Source organism: Salvia hispanica, chromosome 5 (assembly GCF_023119035.1).
Source record: "Salvia hispanica cultivar TCC Black 2014 chromosome 5, UniMelb_Shisp_WGS_1.0, whole genome shotgun sequence".
Lineage (NCBI taxonomy): Eukaryota > Viridiplantae > Streptophyta > Magnoliopsida > Lamiales > Lamiaceae > Salvia > Salvia hispanica.
Genome location: NC_062969.1, coordinates 8806144 through 8823997, shown reverse-complemented (window position 1 = coordinate 8823997; position 17854 = coordinate 8806144). Strand labels below are relative to the sequence as shown.

Sequence of the window (17854 nt, the reverse complement as noted above, 5' to 3'; positions counted from 1 at the left end):
ATATTCTAATGTCATATTGTTGATATTTGTAATACACAATGTTGATATAAAAAACACTCACGAAAATTATCATATGATAACATAATGACGATATTACCCTTTTGTTGATATTTTGTCTACTATTTATTGAGATTTTGTGAACTTTAATCTCATCCACTCATTTTAAAATCTAAAGATGAAAATTTAGTCTTGATTTTAAATTAGAGTGCTATAAGCACTAGAATAGGACCTTTGTACAGTATACCCTAATTATGCATAATATGAATACCAAATTAGGTGCTGATAAAAATAGACTACAAGCCCATCAAGGAAAAAAATGTAAACTTGGATTTAGTTTAAATTAAGAGGCCCATCAGGAAATTATAGTACATATAGTAACGAAGTGGGCTTCCCTTGAGAAGAAAAACTATTATTGGGCCCATTGAGACGAAAAACAATTATTTGTCCCAGGAAAAAGTTTTAAGCTACTTTATTTAATTATTTAATTTATAAGTATAACTTTTTTTTAAAAAAAATTGTGACTGGAAATGATGCCCATATTTTCTCATATTCCATTTTTGGCTTTGTTTTATTTTGAGAATGACAAAATATCGATTACAGAAATGATAACATATTTTTTGTGGCGCTACTTTCTCACGGAATGTTGCGCGATGATAAATTTTCACACGTGTAATTTTCTAAATTCTTAACCACTCAAAAATATCAATAAAATAATTGGATGACACGTGTCATCCCGTTTGTGATTGGCAATGCCATGAAATTTCCCATAATCATCATATCATACGCCAAATCTACTCCGTCGAAGAAAATCCGATTCCAGAGTTGGAATTGAGCAGAGATGGCGATCTCTCTTCAATTTTGCCGCATCTCAACTCCAACCGAGCTCCCGGTGCCGGGGACCAGGTTGTTCCGATGGCGGAGGACTTCCTCACTCCGGTGCGCCGCCGGCGGAGATGATGCCTCGTCGTCGGCCGTGGCTTCTGACCCTGCCGAGTTTGACGCCCATGCTTTCCGTCGAAACTTGACTAGGAGTAAGAATTACAATCGGAAGGGGTTTGGGCTTAAAGAGGAGATTCTCCAGCAAATGAGCCAAGAGTTTACAAGTATGATGTTCTGAAATCCCCCAATTTCTGTGTTTAGAAATGGATCTGAGTATTATGTTAATGCTGATTGACCTGCTTTGACTTATTATACCTACTATTTTTAGTAGCTTTTCTACTATAATTTGCCTTATAAGTAGTATTTTTAAGCATAGGTCGTATGCATATGCTATTGGTTGTTTTGATTACTTATTGAAGTTTTGGTGTGTGTGTGTGTGTGACCATTATTGTGATTTGATTCAATTCAGGTGACATAATAAAGAAATTGAAGGAGAATGGGAATGAATATACCTGGGGGAATGTTACATTGAAGCTTGCAGAGTCTTATGGATTTTGCTGGGGGGTGGAGCGTGCGATCCAGATTGCTTTTGAAGCTAGAAGACAGTTCCCCTCTGATAACATGTGGCTCACTAATGAAATGATCCATAATCCCACTGTTAATAAGGTTTGTTGTTTACTACTACTACTACTACTATATAATTGATGAAGAATGAACCATTTCTATTTGGTTGAGCTACTTCTCTGAAATCTTCTTTTTGTTGGTTGTCTCTTTTTAATTGATTGATAGATGTGATATGTGTGTGAGCTGTGGTTGTTGAATGTTGAGGGTCTTGGTTCTCAACAGAACTTTTATACTAGAATGCATTTCTTACATTTGTTAGGCTAGAAATCTGTATTAGGATGAAGAAATGCTTGTGATTTTAATATTAGTTAGTTGTCTAACTTCCATCTGCAGATGCTTGAAGATATGCAAGTACAAACTCTTCCCGTAAACGAGGGGAAGAAAGAATTTGAACTTGTTAATGAGGGTGATGTTGTGGTATTACCTGCTTTTGGAGCTGCCGTCGATGAGATGAGGATTTTGAGTGAAAAGAATGTTCAAATAGTTGACACAACTTGTCCATGGGTGTCTAAGGTACTTCCCTCTTCCCCACCCAACAGCTTTAAGAATTAGTCATTCTTTTTTATGTTAACATGTTTGGTATTTGATAGGTCTGGAATACTGTTGATAAGCACAAGAAAAAAGATTATACATCGGTAATCCATGGTAAATATAATCATGAAGAGACTGTGGCTACTGCTTCTTTTGCTCGGACGTATATCATTGTGAAGAACATTAAAGAGGTAAGTTGGAATTTCCGCTTCATCACTTTTAATCTCTGGATGTAATAGAGCATTGTTGTTTATGTAGACATGATTGTGCAGGCAACGTATGTATGTGACTACATCTTGGGTGGTGAACTTGATGGATCTAGCTCTACTAGAGAGGCATTTCTTGAGGTATGATGATTGTCGCCTGCTGATGTTAGTCACTTGTTTATGCTGGGAATGGATTTCATGTGGCATGGTTCTTGTGCAGAAATTTAAGTTTGCAGTATCCAAGGGATTTGACCCAGATAAGGATCTTGAAAAAGTTGGTATTGCAAATCAAACTACTATGTTAAAAAGTGAAACAGAGGAAATTGGTCAGTGTTCATCACCCCAAAACATCTCTTACTTAAAGTGTTTTCGCCATGTGGCTTCATTGCTAATTCTGTATCATGTAGGAAAATTAATCGAGAGGACCATGATGCGCAAGTATGGAGTCGAAAATACTACTGACCACTTCATGAGTTTCAACACCATTTGCGATGCAACTCAAGTAAAATCTCTCCCTGAATGCTATTTCTCAGTTGTGTGTTTTTCTTGTAAAATTGATGTAAAGAGGGATATACATATATTGGGGTCTATCTAGACTAGTATCACTAACGTTTAGCCATACTTTGTCTATTTAGGAAAGGCAAGATGCAATGTATAAATTGGTTGAAGATAAGGTTGATCTGATGCTAGTGGTTGGCGGATTTAACTCAAGTAACACTTCGCACCTACAAGAAATTGCAGAGTTTCGTGGGATCCCATCGTATTGGGTTGACGGTGAGAAAAGGATAGGTCCTGGAAACAAAATCAGTCACAAGCTGTTGGTATGCCTTGTTTTATCTTTCTCTTTTGAATATGTCGATCTTTTTATGATTGTCGTCTAAATCATTCTTCACACAGCATGGCGAGTTGGTGGAGAAAGAGAATTGGCTACCCGAGGGTCCTATTAAAATTGGCGTTACATCCGGTGCATCAACTCCTGACAAAGTGAGTTTGCTTGCTTGTTTCCCATCATGCTGCAACTGCACTTGCTACTTATGCATCTGCCAATAATGTTTTCTTGTGAATATTCTCATCCAGTTTTTTTTTTTATCATCCAGGTTGTTGAAGATGTTCTGAAAAAGGTGTTTCTCTTGAAGCGCGATGAAGTATTGCAAACGGCGTAAACTGGTTCGTGATTCCACATTAGCTCGAAAAAGATCAACACAGTTAGGTGAGTGGAAGTTCCTTGCTAGTTGTATATATATATACAGAGTTATTGTAAACTTTGAATGTGAATGGTTTTAATGGGAGGTAGCTTTGATAATATGCGAATGTATGTAATAATCTCATCAAAACCAAATACAGATGTTCAGTTAAAAACAAGGATATTAAGTGGGCTTTGAAAACCATTATTGGGCCTTTTAAATTATGAAAATTATTTAAAGTTACAACGACCACCATTTGTCTAAACCCAACTACTGTTATTTGACATTTTTGTTTATTAGAGAATGTGTTCAAAAGTCATTAAACTCATTACTCAATATATATATTTTTTATTCAACTAAAAATTAATTTACTATTGATGGTTCAAAATATTAGTAGTAATAAATATGAACGAAATATTATACTCCATCAGCCGGTCAATTGTATCGGACAATTTTTTTTAAAGAAATAGTACTAGTATAAGAGTACATTGTAGGAGTATTTAATATCGTTATGCAGGAATTGACGAAAGGCGGCTAGTTAGTCAAGGAATTGAAAGTCGAAAAAACACACGAATTTGACTTTCTGCCATATTTTCCTTTTTTGGTTCTTCCTTGAAAATCTATTCTTAATTTAACAATGATCAATCTGTTTCTTTCAATTTAGAAGTGCAGTAGTATTTGTACAATTTATTTTAAAGTTTAAAATTTTAAAATCCAATAACCGTCATCAATTATAATAATGAAACATTTAGTTTCCAAAAAAAGGAATATGGGTTTCAAAGAAAGTACGAAATTAATATTAACTTGGAAACTTGTTGATTAATCAAGACTGCCGATTTTTTTCATTATATAAATTAAATTCTAAAGTGGCGGCGTTATTTTATTAGGTTTGGTGGAACACTAATTCTCTACGTTTGAAAATGAGTATTTAAATATGTTTGGCGGAGTAGCCACGCTAGCAACATTTGAATAGGAAATTTAGACATAAAGAAAGAAAACATGACCAACGTTTTTTGTGCTTTGAAGTCAAATATTTATATGCATATATTAGTAATCTAGTTTTTGTACCTGCACATGCCAGTTGCCACATGCCACTTGACTCTTTAATATTGTTAATACATGATAAACATATATTGACTGAACATGTGCAAGTGCAGGTGACGGTATATTATCAACCGACGATATATTAATAAGCACACACACATTAACACAGAGTTTAGCAACACTATTAATACACACCACCTATAATTAGCAAAGTGTTTAAAATATTAATACACATTAACAAAGTGATAATGTCAGCCGCTCGTCTACTGTGATCTAGAGGCACTAATGTATCACATCTCTATATAGGAGTATTTGTGAAAATATTAGTACTACTATGGAATTAAAGTCCATGTTCTTGAATATATGTCCGGGTTTCAATTTTGTTGCCGAAAATGTCCATTAGCTATATGATGGAGTTAGGAAAACAATGTTTTTACTTTTTAGATATTAACTTAGGAGAAATTAGTGCGATTGGTTCGTCGATTAGGTAATGAAGATTCTTGTCACTATCTCAATTACAAATCTCAACAATTGGTCACTCAAATTGGCGTTGTAAGAAATTAATTTTAGCTTTTCATAATGGCATGCTATAATTGCTAGCAATATACAATACTTATAAATTTTAAATGAATGATAGTATATGTATTAATTTGTCATTTTAATATATTAAGCTATAACTGTAGAAGATAATAATTAAAAGTTGGATTGCTATTAAAAATGCATATACTAATATACCGGCTTAATAAAGGATGTGTTTGATTACTAGTCTTACAAAGAATAAAAAGAGTAATTATTATTCAAATTACATTTTTCATTCACTTTTAGTCGACCCAATAATTTTTGAAAATTGAAATATAAAATTACAATATACAGTTTTTGCATTATTCTCTTATCTAATCAAAATCAAAATTATTTGACAAAACAATATGATATGATAAAGTAAAAGAGGGGTAGAAAGAAAAAAATAATTAAAGTATTGTTAATGAGGAATGAGTCCCACCTCATTAGAGAGAATTTTTTTTTCAAAATTGGAAAATATATATTCTTATGGATCAGATTAAAAATAAAAGAGTTTTTATTATCGTGAGACGGATAAAGTATTGTAGACCAATCACCATCGTTTTAATTAACACTCAAAATAGAATGATAAGTTAATTTGTTCAAAACAACGTTGTTTTTCATGTTTGATTTTGTCATATTAGTTTTGATTTTGACAATCGTGAGACAATTGCCAAAAATTAAAAAGATAACGTAATTAAAATTACAATAAAAAAAAACAAAAATCTAGATTTGTTTCACAAATTTATTTCTCTTTGTTTCATTTTCATTTGTTGCACCACTTGTTTTAACGAGTTTTCTCTCTCTCTAACTTTCTCAGTACAAGAGCATCATCGAAAGCGATGAGTAAGCGAATTAGCTGGTAAAGTCTTCTTGGTGGGGATCTTTGAGAAAGATTTAACGAACGGAGGATGAACGAAAGCTATGGAGAGCTTACATGAACCGCGGGATGGAGCTGTACATGCGTATGGTGAAGCAAAGAGCCCGATACCTCGCCCTCCACGAGTTGTCCACCACCGAGCGGTGATTGATCGGGATCACGTAGGCTGCACATCAGCGGCTGTGACGAGGACTACTTTGCAGAGTACCCCGGTTTCCCGCCAACATGTTCCGGCGGCGTTTTAGAATGCGACCTCTCGATGAAGCCGGCCGACTCAAGGAATTTGCCAACATGCGCCAAGTGGATGCTCATATTCAACTCCAAAAGGATATAATTGAAGAGTTGTGGGCACGGAGGATTGCACGGCTTTATAGTTTTTTTTTCTTTTTTATTATGCATTTAATTTTTTTTTTTATCTATGTAACTTTTTTAAATGCAATTAATGAATTTTCCCGTATATGTGTCGTAAATTTAATTCCGTATTTTAATCGTAATTTTAATTTCGTAAATGTAGTATATTTTGAATTGTTTTTATTGCGCATATTACCTATGGCTGGCTTAAATCACGATGTGGCAGGTGGTTTTTTTAGTGTTGGCGACGTGGCAGGAGAGAGGATGACTGGCTTATGGCTGGCCTAAGCACCATTGCGGATGCTCTAACATTCAGGCAATTGATTAAAAAAATTAAAATTCATACAAAAGTTCAATTATTTTGACCACTACATGATGATAGGTACTCTAGCAGTCACACTTATGAGTTATGACTTAACACATTGAACAAAATTTAATTTCTCCAGTCAAATTAAGAATCTGCCATCGTCAAACATCGTGTTTCGTGGAATCAGATATATGGAGAGCGACAAATACAAGAAAATTTGGGAAATAAAAAATCCAATAAAAAATTACTAATAATCGTTTAATTATGTTGAGTTGGCGAAGATGCGTCAGCATTTACAGCATTAAATAAATGCAACTCGCCAAAAACGAGTTCATTCAATTTATTAGGCAACAGATAAATTGCGCAGTCCACTGCAATTCGCCAACAATCCACCCCTTCCCATGGCGATCTCTCTGCAATTCTGTCGCATCTCGACGACAACTGAAATCCCCTTGCCCAAGGCCAGGTTTTCCCAGCCACGGAGGCCTTCTTTCCTCCGCTGCTCCGCCGCCAGAGGTGGCGACGCCTCCTCCTCCGCCGTGGAAGCTGAATCCGCCGATTTTGACTCCAAGGTTTTCCGTCACAACCTCACGAGGAGTAAGAATTACAATCGGAAGGGGTTCGGCCATAAAGAGGAGACGCTCGAGCAAATGAGCCAAGAGTTTACGAGTATGACTTCCTAGATTTCTCCAATTTCGCATTTGTTTTTTGTTTGTTGGACATAAACTGATTTTTTAGCTTGATCCGTTCAGGAATCTAAGTTTAGTCTGGTAGTGCTGATGAATTGATGATCGGGCACCTACTATTTTTAGTGATTTTATGGAAAAACGCTACCTGTTGTTATGATTAATGTTTTGTGTATGTGATATAAGTTATTTTGTTGATTTGGTTATGATTCGTGATGTTTTGGTGAGTGATCGGTTATTTTTTGGATAATTTCAGGTGATATTATTAAGAAATTGAAGGAGAACGGTTACCAATACACATGGGGGAATGTTACAGTGAAGCTTGCTGAAGCATATGGATTCTGCTGGGGAGTCGAGCGCGCGGTTCAGATCGCTTATGAAGCTAGAAAACAGTTTCCATCTGAGAACATCTGGCTGACTAATGAAGTCATCCATAACCCCACGGTTAATGAGGTTTGTTGTTTACTTCAACCTTCTTTTCGATATAGAGGGTTCCATTTAAACTTGTTTATGTTGTGGTAGACCTTCTTCTGTGCATATCTTTTGTGGAGATGTTATTGGCTTGTAGCAATCCCTGTGCTTTTTTCATGGTTCAAAGGTCGTGCAGTCAAATTTTCACGGCTCTGTGCATTTGTATATAAGGATCTATCAACTGCAACCTCTTGCAATCTGATCAGTTATAAGAACTTCTAAATTTCTAATACCTCTTCTACTTTTGGATTGCCCTGGTCATATCATCAGGTTGATTTTTCTGAATTTTGTGTTTGTTTGAGTTGGTATGTGTATAAGCACTGACCGTTGAGGGTCTTTGATGTCAATATCACTTAGTGTTTGGAAGACAGAATTTTTAATTAATAGACATTTACTAACTAAAATTTTCACCCCAGAGGCTTGAAGATATGAATGTAAAGATTATCCCTCATCACGATGGGAAGAAAGAATTTGATGTGGTTGACAAGGGTGATGTGGTGGTATTGCCTGCTTTCGGAGCTGCTGTTGATGAAATGAGGATTCTGAATAACAAGAATGTTCAAATTGTTGATACAACTTGCCCATGGGTGTCTAAGGTATTTCCCCACTTTCCTACCCCTAATTTCTATTTGAAGTATTATTTTCTATATTAATTTATACGTGTTTCTGTTATAAGGTTTGGAATACTGTTGAAAAGCACAAGAAAGGAGAGTATACTTCTATAATCCATGGTAAATATTCTCATGAAGAGACTGTGGCCACTGCTTCTTTTGCCGGGAAATTTGTCATTGTAAAGAACATGAAAGAGGTAGTTTGAAATTTCTGCTTCATTTTAAGTTCTATATAGATCACCAGCATATTAATCGACATGACAACACACTGCAGGCAACATATGTATGTGACTACATCTTGGGTGGTGGACTCGATGGATCCAGCTCTACTAAAGAAGCATTTCTTGAGGTAGGCTTATTATAACGCACTTTATTTACTTATATGCTTGGATTTCATGTGACATGTTTTTTCTGCAGAAATTTAAATTTGCGATATCCAAGGGATTTGACCCAGACAAGGATTTTGAGAAAGTTGGTATTGCAAACCAAACTACTATGTTGAAGGGAGAAACAGAGGATATTGGTCAGTGATCACTCTGCAGTATGATGCTTAAAGTTTTTGCACTATGTGACTTGCATTGCTAATAGTAATACTTCTATTCTGCAGGAAAATTAGTTGAGAGGACCATTATGCGCAAGTACGGGGTGGAAAATGCTACCGAACACTTCATAAGTTTCAACACTATTTGTGATGCTACTCAGGTAAATTATTTCTCTCAATAAATTGTTATTTGCTACTCTTGTATAACTCCAAGTGTAGCCTCTTTTGCACTATCGGTTTTTATGGACTCAATGACAGTGCAACTCCTTCACTTGTTTTGGGATCCAAAAGACTGCTTATTCTTGTGTGTGTCAGTATATGTGTGTGCATGCACCATAGAGAATTATCTGAATGTGCTTTTATTGTGGTGTATCCATCTCAAATGTTTATTTATAGAACACATGACAGACAGAGCTGTTGTTTACATATCATTCAGCTCAACACATTTTGCTTTGTACCTATATTTAGGAACGGCAAGATGCAATGTACAAATTGGTTGATGATCCGGTTGATCTCATCCTAGTCGTTGGAGGATGGAACTCAAGTAACACATCACACCTACAAGAAATTTCAGAATTGCGTGGAATTCCATCATATTGGGTTGATACAGAGAAGAGGATAGGCCCTGGAAACAAAATTAGTCACAAATTGATGGTATGTCTTCTTATCAATCTTATTTCATGATTCACTCTAAGCTGAAAATCCGTCTTAAAACTCTAAATGATTCTCACTATAGCATGGCGAGTTGGTGGAGAAAGAGAACTGGTTGCCAGAGGGTCCTGTCACAATTGGTGTTACATCCGGTGCATCCACTCCTGACAAGGTGAGTCTACTCTGTTCTTGTTTCCCATACCAAGCCACAAACTCATTTGCAACTCGTGATAACCATCTTGATATGGGATTCCCGGGCATCTGCATCTCCTCTGATTTCACGCGTTACAATTATGCCACTCTTACAAGTACGCTTACTACATTCAATGATACTAATATGTCTTCTTTACTTTTCCCTGTTATCGTATCTAGGTTGTTCAAGATGTTCTTGAAAAGGTTTTCAAGTTAAAGAATGCGGAACTATTGCAATCGGCTTAAACTCTGCTACATGGTTCAACATTGCTGTGACCAGTTGGAATCCGTCTGTTGATTAAGCAGAGTAGTAGTGCATCTTGTTTCCCTACTCTGTGTAAACCATATGTAGATGTCTGTCTGAATATCGCGTAAACTAAAGTTCCCTGCCTTCCTTTCGACTCGGATGCGCTCTCTCTGTAAGGAAAGTATGCGCGAATACTATGCTTTGATGATAAAGAAATTTTAGTGTGATAGCATGCTCTGTGGCTGTAGAAGCAGTAGTTTTGTTCTCAGATACAATAAAATTATGTACTTTTGTAATAAAACAACCTGCTAGTTATGGAGAAATATGGATATCGATTATCGAATACTAGAAAAAATTAAGAATATATGCTAAGAGTGACATGAGATGATGAGAAATACGAATTCGCGAAGCCGTTTCTTTTATGATTTTCATCTGACTCTTATCAAACTATATTTGAATAAAGTGATATTTTGGTGATTATTCTAAGACATGTAAGAAAAGGAAATAAAGAAAAACAATTTACAGCAGGTAAAAATGCCCCAATCCTCCAATCCAATTCTTGAATAAAATCAGCTAAAATCCATCGCCCAAAAATATGTGGTGTGCAATTCACTTTCAAATATGACCAATCGAACATGCAGAAACGTGATCGTCTAAGATGACATTCGTATTTCCTACTCCATAACAAAATAACAAAAGCTAAATTCAGAGATAATTGTTTTTTTTTGCTGTTATCTGGCGCCAATGAAGCTTCACTGCATGCAGTCGCCGGTAGTGAGCAGCATTCCTCGGAGCCTGCCGTTTGAGAAGCCCTTTTCATGTGGCCAATCTGTTCTCAATCTGACCGCTAGTAAGAAGGCCTGTCTCCATGCCAGGAGGATTAGATTTCTTGATTTCGGAGCTCGATCATCAGGTAGTTACTCTATCTCTCTGACTCTCTCTATGATTTAGGGATTTTTGGAGAAACCTTTTTGCTTGATTTTTTTATTTTTGAGTGAACTCAAAATCGGAATTTTGTTTTTAGGGCTCAATCTCTTTTCCTATAGAATAAGGAGAAGAGTTGTGTGGGGAAATATCAATGTCGCCTATTTTAGAGTTTCTTACCACAAAATATCTACTTAAGTTAATTGTTGAAAAGTAACTATTGCCAATTCTATGGCAATAACATATTGTGGAATTTCTATGCTATTTGTTTTATGGCCATTCTTCCTAAGTTATATCCCAATGCCAAATGTAGAAGTGAAAGGTGTTGGAATGGTGCATTTGACAACTTATATACCTTGTTTCTATTCTCTTCTGTGAAGGAATCACAACAATCAGATCACAGGCACAATCTACCACACCAAGTAATGGTGACCAAAAGGATGGAAATCTTGTATTTGTCGCAGGGGCTACTGGCAAAGTTGGATCACGAACTGTGAGGTGTGCTTTCGGCTTATCTCAATGTGAAGCCACAGCAATGTAGGCCTATTAAGGATCCGTGTTTCTGAAATATTTCGTTTTCCTGCAGGGAGCTCTTAAAATTAGGAGTACACGTTCGAGCTGGTGTTAGGAGTGTTCAGAGAGCTGAACCCCTTGTGCAAGTATGAGTTCTATCTATTAAGATTCATTAACAGCACAATATTTGCAAACTTATGATTCATGAAAATATTGTCTCTGTAAACAGAGTGTCCGGAACTTGAAGCTTGAAGATGTTGCAGGAGGCACTCAACGTAAGCTTGTGGATGACTCGGGAGATAGTTATTTTGCTCCCGTAAAAGTTATTTAATGATTTATATGCTATACATGACTATATGCAAGTAGTGAAATTATTTATGTTACTTTGGTCTTTAGCCCAGCTATAGATAAGCTTGAACTCGTGGAGTGTGACTTGGAGCAGCTGGACCGGATAAAGCCAGCACTAGGCAATTCGTCAATTGTTATATGCTGTATTGGTGCTAGTGAGAAGGAGGTTCTTGATATTACTGGACCTTACCGGATTGACTACCAGGCTACCAAAAATTTGATTGATGCAGGTAAAATAAGTTCTAATGGTACCCGGAAACTTATTGCTATAGTCTAGTATTAATAAAATTTTGAAGCCACTTTGTCTAAACACGCAGAAATAATATGAAAATGATGCCCAAAACAAAGCGGATTTTCCTTTTGTTCTTGTCATCATTCATTAAGGACACAATCTATTGATTTCTTACTGATGTATGCTTGTATAGTAGCAGTCTCAGTCAGGGTTCTAACCTTAGGGTAATCAAAGACTTGTTAGTTTCAGCATCTTTTCCTTGTGGTGTCGGAAATCTGTCGTATTAATTTATAAAGATGCTATAGTGATGCCTGTTTTCCATGCAGCAACCTCTGCAAAAGTTGAACATTTCATTTTGGTCACATCTCTGGGAACAAACAAAGTTGGATTTCCTGCTGCTATCTTGAAGTAAGGCTTTTCCTACATTTCAACATCTTAGTGCAGATACTCTTCTATAGGCTGCATAGCAGAAATTTCCAACTATATCTTCCGTCCTTTATTGATTCTCGTCTTTCCTTACATGGCAAAGTCTGTTCTGGGGAGTCCTTATATGGAAAAGAAAAGCAGAAGAAGCACTCATTGCGAGTGGTCTTCCTTATACAGTGAGTTTCTGCAGTGCACCTTTAGCACATAGCAAGATAAAGATGGTTAACTTCTTTACATATTAACTTGCTCGTCGAACAAAATTGCTGCAGATAGTAAGGCCTGGAGGGATGGAGCGGCCTACTGATTCGTTTAAGGAAACTCATAATGTTACCTTATCAGAGGAGGATACTTTATTTGGCGGCCTAGTGTCAAACCTGCAGGTTATTTTCTTTTGACATTTTTTCAGTTCACAAGATACCTATCGGCAGTAATATGCTTTCATGCTCTGTCTCGATGGCTGGTCTTCTTGTATTATAGTCGGCGATAAATTTCTATACCCTCAGTTGCTTACTAACTGCATGCATGTTAAACCGGAATTTGTCGACTCATGATAAATAACAGGTAGCAGAACTACTGGCGTTCATGGCAAAGAACCGCAGCCTTTCTTACTGTAAAGTTGTCGAAGTAGTTGCAGAAACTACAGCTCCTTTGACTCCTTTCGGAGATCTCTTGAAAAGGATACCATCTCAGAGACCAGATTACAGTGTTAAGGTAACTTTATTCAATGCTCCTTTGTCTGCTTGTATTTGAACGATTTTAGTTGTATAGGACTTAGCATATTCAATTTTTTTTTGAAAATGATTAACGTTTAGAAACTTTATCTGGCTGCTAGGAACAAGATGAATCGGATCAATCGCCGCCTGTTATATCAGACAGCACCCCCCCTGTGGAAGAGCCTAAGCCCGCTGTGGAAGAACCTAAGCCGGCTGAGGAAGAACCTGAGCAAATTAAGGCAACTAAAGCAACACCTCTGTCTCCCTATGCTGCGTGAGTTTGCACTAATGTCTATCAAATTTTGTTTTTTTGTTTGTGCGATTTTTCATCGAAAATCCCTTCTTATAGCTATGAAGATCTAAAGCCACCATCATCTCCCACTCCTATTGCGAGCACTGGTGCTGGTGCCACCAAGCCAGAGATCGTGCCAGCTCCAGCAAGTTCCCCGCCTTTATCAGTTGAAGCCAGTTCTTCAGAGACATCAATAGAAGATGCAATTCCTCAGACTGTACCAAAGAAAGCACATGCCTACTCGCCGTACATAAAGTAAGTCCATTTGGCCATAGCTGTAGGATGAATTTTCATATATCATAAATATTGCATTAGCATTTTCTTGATATAATGCACCATATTTATCTTAATTACCTTCAGTTCTTGGAACTTGACCCTTTACATTAATCGCTCATGTCCCTTAGAAAGAGTATGTGTTTGTGAACCATTTGATTTATTTGGCAGTTACGAAGACTTAAAACCACCCAGCTCGCCAACTCCAACTTTTAGTAGTTCGAAAAAGGAGACTCCTGTAGAAGTGGAACCGCAGCTCACTGGGGGGAATGATGTCCCGACTTCACCTTCTCCTAGTTTGCCAACACTGTCTTCAAACAGCGAACCTGAAAAGCCAGTTGATGAGAAACCAGAAAGCCATACTGAACCAAAGGCCAAACCCCTTTCACCCTACACAATGTAAGCACATTCCTATTGTTACTAAAATTCCCCAGCGAAAAAAGAAAATGTGATTAAGGAAATCAGTATATAGAGGAATGCAGCGTAATAGTTTGCGTTTTGTCTTGATGAGCAGGTATGAGGAGATGAAACCACCGAGTACCCCGACACCTTATTCAAACTAAGCTCTGAGTGTGAGTGAAAAGCTTCGGTAAAGAGGTGCAGGTTTTGCATTCTTTTTTCAGCACACTCACTCTCTCCTCTATGACTATTTGAATGAGGGATCATTCTTTGTATAAATAGTTATTTATGTTATTCTGAGCAAGTTGAGGATGCATCGGCTATGTTTTGGGGTGAATTATGCCATCTGTAATTCTCACTTTCTTCATGAATGATTTCGAGCCATTGTCTGTAATTCGCATTGTGATGACATTTGTTTATTATGACTATGATAACTGTTGCCTATAATTGTCTTTATGATCTCATCGTTTATGACCGAGTAAAAAATAGTACTAGTAACTTCCAATTCTCATAAAAATTTCGATAGGTCGAGCCTATTTTTCTACACCCAAACAATCCTCAACATACCCAAGGAAATCAAATAGTAAGATTGATAGTGGTTTTCATACATTCAATATTTTTCTCCATATTAATTTGATATCCAATTCTAACCACAATATGTATGAAAAAACCACCATACAATTACTTGCAATTTGCAAATATTCTATTTCGACTAGTATCACTATTCACTAAATTAAAGTAAATCCCAATGCAAAAATGTCCAAAAAAAAAAAAAGAAAAAAGAAAAGAACGAAGAATAACGACCCCTGAATGTTCGACGGGTTTAATTTAGGGTTTATCTCTCAAATTTAGGCATAAATCCCTAAAACTGCGAATCATGGACTCATCTGAGGCGCAGAAATGCGATGTTGCTCCTGCCACTGCTACCGCATACCTCGACCCAAACTACTGGTCAGCTGCGCATCTGCGTTTGCGTAACATGCATATGTTTATCTAGAAATGTATGCTTATTTTTGTTTAATGAGCTTTGTTGAATCAGGGATAAGAGGTTTGATGGAGAAGAGCATTACGAGTGGTTCAAAGACTACTCTCACTTTCGTCACCTAACTCTCGAATACATTAATCCCAAGTCCGCTGTACATCCCTGCTTATTTTGTTAATCACTTCTTTTGCTGCTTTTATTGCTTTCTGTGTGTCGAATTTTCTCCATCTCAGTATGTGGCTTTGTGTGCAAACAGGTATTAGAGGTAGGATGTGGGAATTCTCAGCTGTGTGAAGAGCTCTATAGAGATGGAATTACTCATCTTACCTGCATTGATTTGTCATCGGTTGCTGTTGAGAAGATGAAGCAACGATTATCAACCAAGGGCTATAAAGGTTGGTAACTTGTTAATTTATGTTTAATTATGTCAGCTCATGTTTATGCAGTGTATGCTGTTTGCTGAACCTAATGGTGTGATGGTGCTGAACCTAATAGCTAAATTTCAGTTTCTCATACCTCCTCTGCCCGTCATCCAACCTTTTGATGGCTTGATGCTATGTTTGATATTTGAAGTTTATGGATCAATTATACTGTTAAAGACACTATAAATTCCCGTTTCTGTTTAAACGCTTTAATATGTTTTGTGGAGCGCTCACTGTTGGTGTTCATGAACCAGGGGTTAACTTTTGAATTTCATGTGCGAACATTGTTAAGCAAACTTCCAATATGGTACTTAAGAACGTCTTCCTCCGCTTCATAAGAAGCCAATTCTGTTTATGATAAAACTCACTAGCTAGAAAAGTGTTATTGGGTAGAAATCAAGGACTCCTGAGTTTAACTTTGTCTTGTCACTTCCCTCTGTATTGGCATGCTTCTAATTGTTTATTTTATGTCTGCTTCTGCTAATATTATGTCCATTAGCCAGCTGGAGGAAAAGGAAGCCTAAGTTTATTGATTGCAATTACTTGGGACTTTTTTATGCCTGCAATTTGCAATGCAACACTTAAGATGTGACTATTCTCATTTTTCATTTTCTGTGTCTGTTGCTATCAGAAATAAAAGTGCTGGAAGCTGATATGTTACAGCTGCCTTTTGAAGATGAATGTTTTGATGTGGTCATAGAGAAAGGAACCATGGTAAAATTGTGATGCATAAACTTGTAACATATTGTAATTTTGGGTTAGCACAAAGTGGGCCGGTGTACTTTTCACATATGCTGGAGGGGTTGAATGCTAAAGTTAGTAAATGGATTCAATATCTCTCTGGCCTCTACGTTCTTTTCTATCTCATATCTCTACAGAGTTTTCTGCTCACTGCCCATCTTTGTTTTTCTGTTAATCCATATATCAAATATAGGTCTGTAGCAGTCTGCAGTTTCTAGTCACCAGCACACTTTAAGTTTCGAGTACCTTTTTTTTTCTGGGTAGACTTTTACACAATCGTAATTTGGAATATGAAGGATGTATTATTCGTGGACTCTGGAGACCCCTGGAATCCAGAACCTGTGACAGTTAGCAAAGTTATGGCAATGCTTGAAGGTGTTCATAGAGTTTTGAAACCCAATGGTATCTTCATCTCCATCACCTTTGGCCAGGTACAACAAAAAGCAAAAAAAATAATGATCTTTTCTCTCTAAATTCTGGAGGTGATTGTGTAATAGTATGATTTTTGGTTGTTTTTCTTCAGCCGCATTTCAGGCGACCTTTCTTCAGTGCTCCCGCATTTACTTGGTCAACTGAATGGAAAACGTTTGGCGATGGGTTTCATTATTTCTTCTATATATTAAAGAAGGTTCGCACTATTAAGAAGGATCATTTTATAGCTAGATGCAGAGCCATTCCATCTTGTACTTCTTCATGTGATGCCAAATGAGGCTGCGGATACTAACAGCTAGAATTTTGCAGGGCGAGAGATCATCAGACGGCACCGAGTGTACTGAAAAGACTGATGTGCCATCCCTCTCTCTTTACCATGAAGAATTGGAGAGTGAAGACTATCTATTTCGTACGAATCTGGATGAGTTGTAAAATCAGAATTCTGGACTCCTCGTAACCTTGCTTCTTACAATTGATAAAAGTATAGTGACTGCTGCTGTTATTGCCTTCTATTTTCCGAATCTTCAGATTATTTATAGTTCATGCATCAAATGAAACTTCCAATCTTGTAGTTCACTCCATCTCCATTATCAGCAGTACTGGAAACCTTCAAAGCTCTCTCTGTTTTGTTTTTTTGGTAGAAAATGTGAGGGGCTGTATTTCCGTAGAAATTTGGGGTTATACATAGTATTACATACTCTCTTTCTTTTACTCTACTATCCAACGTTACTCGTGCAATATATAAATATTCTTTTGGTAAATGCCATAAAGGTATTTCAGTAGAAATTTGGGGTTAGGGCTCGTTTGATACCATAGAAATGCCAAGAAAATGATCTGTATCTATATATTTCCAGCTGTTTGGTACCTGAGCTATCTCTACCTCATGGCCCGTATTAATGCCTTTGGCCCATCTAGGCCCGACAAAAAACCACTATTTCATCCAGTTTAGTATCTTAACAAAATGATAAGATATGCCACTGTTCAATCTCGTTTTCCACAATATACCCTCTTCTTCCTCTCACCAATTCACCCTCCCCTCCGCTGCTGAGTACTTCTACCACCGCCCCTCACTCTGTCACTCATGGTGACTCTCTCGCAGAAGGGGATGCCTTCCGACGGTGCTCCGCTGCCGGCTCGCTCTCTGTCCCTGCAACTTCGTCCCTCTCTTTTAATCTGTGCGATGGTGTGGGTGCG

General features: G+C 37.1%; 4 protein-coding genes across 4 annotated transcripts; all 4 read left to right on the top strand.

Annotated features, from left to right (window-relative positions):
- The first annotated feature begins 783 nt into the window (after positions 1-783).
- Positions 784-3543, top strand: LOC125188750 (4-hydroxy-3-methylbut-2-enyl diphosphate reductase, chloroplastic-like). The gene is made up of 10 exons (XM_048085784.1): positions 784-1103; positions 1349-1545; positions 1837-2016; positions 2094-2225; positions 2307-2381; positions 2461-2566; positions 2648-2742; positions 2876-3061; positions 3138-3224; positions 3338-3543. Exons 1-10 carry the CDS (start codon positions 839-841, stop codon positions 3401-3403), a joined length of 1389 nt encoding a protein of 462 aa, XP_047941741.1. The 5' UTR covers positions 784-838; the 3' UTR covers positions 3404-3543.
- Positions 3544-6897: 3354 nt separating this feature from the next.
- Positions 6898-10394, top strand: LOC125190558 (4-hydroxy-3-methylbut-2-enyl diphosphate reductase, chloroplastic-like). The gene is made up of 10 exons (XM_048087885.1): positions 6898-7233; positions 7507-7703; positions 8138-8317; positions 8398-8529; positions 8607-8681; positions 8750-8855; positions 8940-9034; positions 9342-9527; positions 9610-9696; positions 9897-10394. Exons 1-10 carry the CDS (start codon positions 6966-6968, stop codon positions 9960-9962), a joined length of 1392 nt encoding a protein of 463 aa, XP_047943842.1. The 5' UTR covers positions 6898-6965; the 3' UTR covers positions 9963-10394.
- A 214-nt stretch (positions 10395-10608) lies between these two features.
- LOC125190557 (protein TIC 62, chloroplastic) lies at positions 10609-14539 on the top strand. The gene is made up of 13 exons (XM_048087884.1): positions 10609-10876; positions 11268-11385; positions 11474-11546; positions 11630-11675; positions 11802-11978; positions 12307-12388; positions 12510-12582; positions 12676-12786; positions 12968-13117; positions 13239-13393; positions 13469-13666; positions 13856-14083; positions 14199-14539. The coding sequence occupies exons 1-13, from the start codon at positions 10708-10710 to the stop codon at positions 14245-14247; spliced, it is 1629 nt and encodes a 542-aa protein (XP_047943841.1). The 5' UTR covers positions 10609-10707; the 3' UTR covers positions 14248-14539.
- Positions 14540-14661: 122 nt separating this feature from the next.
- On the top strand, positions 14662-17236 carry LOC125190559 (EEF1A lysine methyltransferase 4). Its single transcript, XM_048087886.1, has 7 exons — positions 14662-15034; positions 15123-15219; positions 15322-15460; positions 16119-16201; positions 16525-16659; positions 16752-16856; positions 16970-17236. Exons 1-7 carry the CDS (start codon positions 14961-14963, stop codon positions 17090-17092), a joined length of 756 nt encoding a protein of 251 aa, XP_047943843.1. The 5' UTR covers positions 14662-14960; the 3' UTR covers positions 17093-17236.
- Positions 17237-17854: the final 618 nt, after the last annotated feature.

Coding starts and splice junctions, on each gene's coding strand:
- LOC125190557 (XM_048087884.1), top strand. CDS start 10,708: ATGAAGCTTCACTGCATGCAGTCGCCGGTAGTGAGCAGCATTCCTCGG. Junction 12,787..12,967: donor GCCTAGTGTCAAACCTGCAG/GTTATTTTCTTT, acceptor GATAAATAACAG/GTAGCAGAACTACTGGCGTT. Junction 13,118..13,238: donor GACCAGATTACAGTGTTAAG/GTAACTTTATTC, acceptor TCTGGCTGCTAG/GAACAAGATGAATCGGATCA.
- LOC125188750 (XM_048085784.1), top strand. CDS start 839: ATGGCGATCTCTCTTCAATTTTGCCGCATCTCAACTCCAACCGAGCTC. Junction 1,104..1,348: donor AATGAGCCAAGAGTTTACAA/GTATGATGTTCT, acceptor GATTCAATTCAG/GTGACATAATAAAGAAATTG. Junction 3,225..3,337: donor GTGCATCAACTCCTGACAAA/GTGAGTTTGCTT, acceptor TTTATCATCCAG/GTTGTTGAAGATGTTCTGAA.
- LOC125190558 (XM_048087885.1), top strand. CDS start 6,966: ATGGCGATCTCTCTGCAATTCTGTCGCATCTCGACGACAACTGAAATC. Junction 8,318..8,397: donor CTTGCCCATGGGTGTCTAAG/GTATTTCCCCAC, acceptor TTCTGTTATAAG/GTTTGGAATACTGTTGAAAA. Junction 8,530..8,606: donor TTGTAAAGAACATGAAAGAG/GTAGTTTGAAAT, acceptor AACACACTGCAG/GCAACATATGTATGTGACTA.
- LOC125190559 (XM_048087886.1), top strand. CDS start 14,961: ATGGACTCATCTGAGGCGCAGAAATGCGATGTTGCTCCTGCCACTGCT. Junction 16,660..16,751: donor TCTCCATCACCTTTGGCCAG/GTACAACAAAAA, acceptor GTTTTTCTTCAG/CCGCATTTCAGGCGACCTTT. Junction 16,857..16,969: donor TCTTCTATATATTAAAGAAG/GTTCGCACTATT, acceptor AGAATTTTGCAG/GGCGAGAGATCATCAGACGG.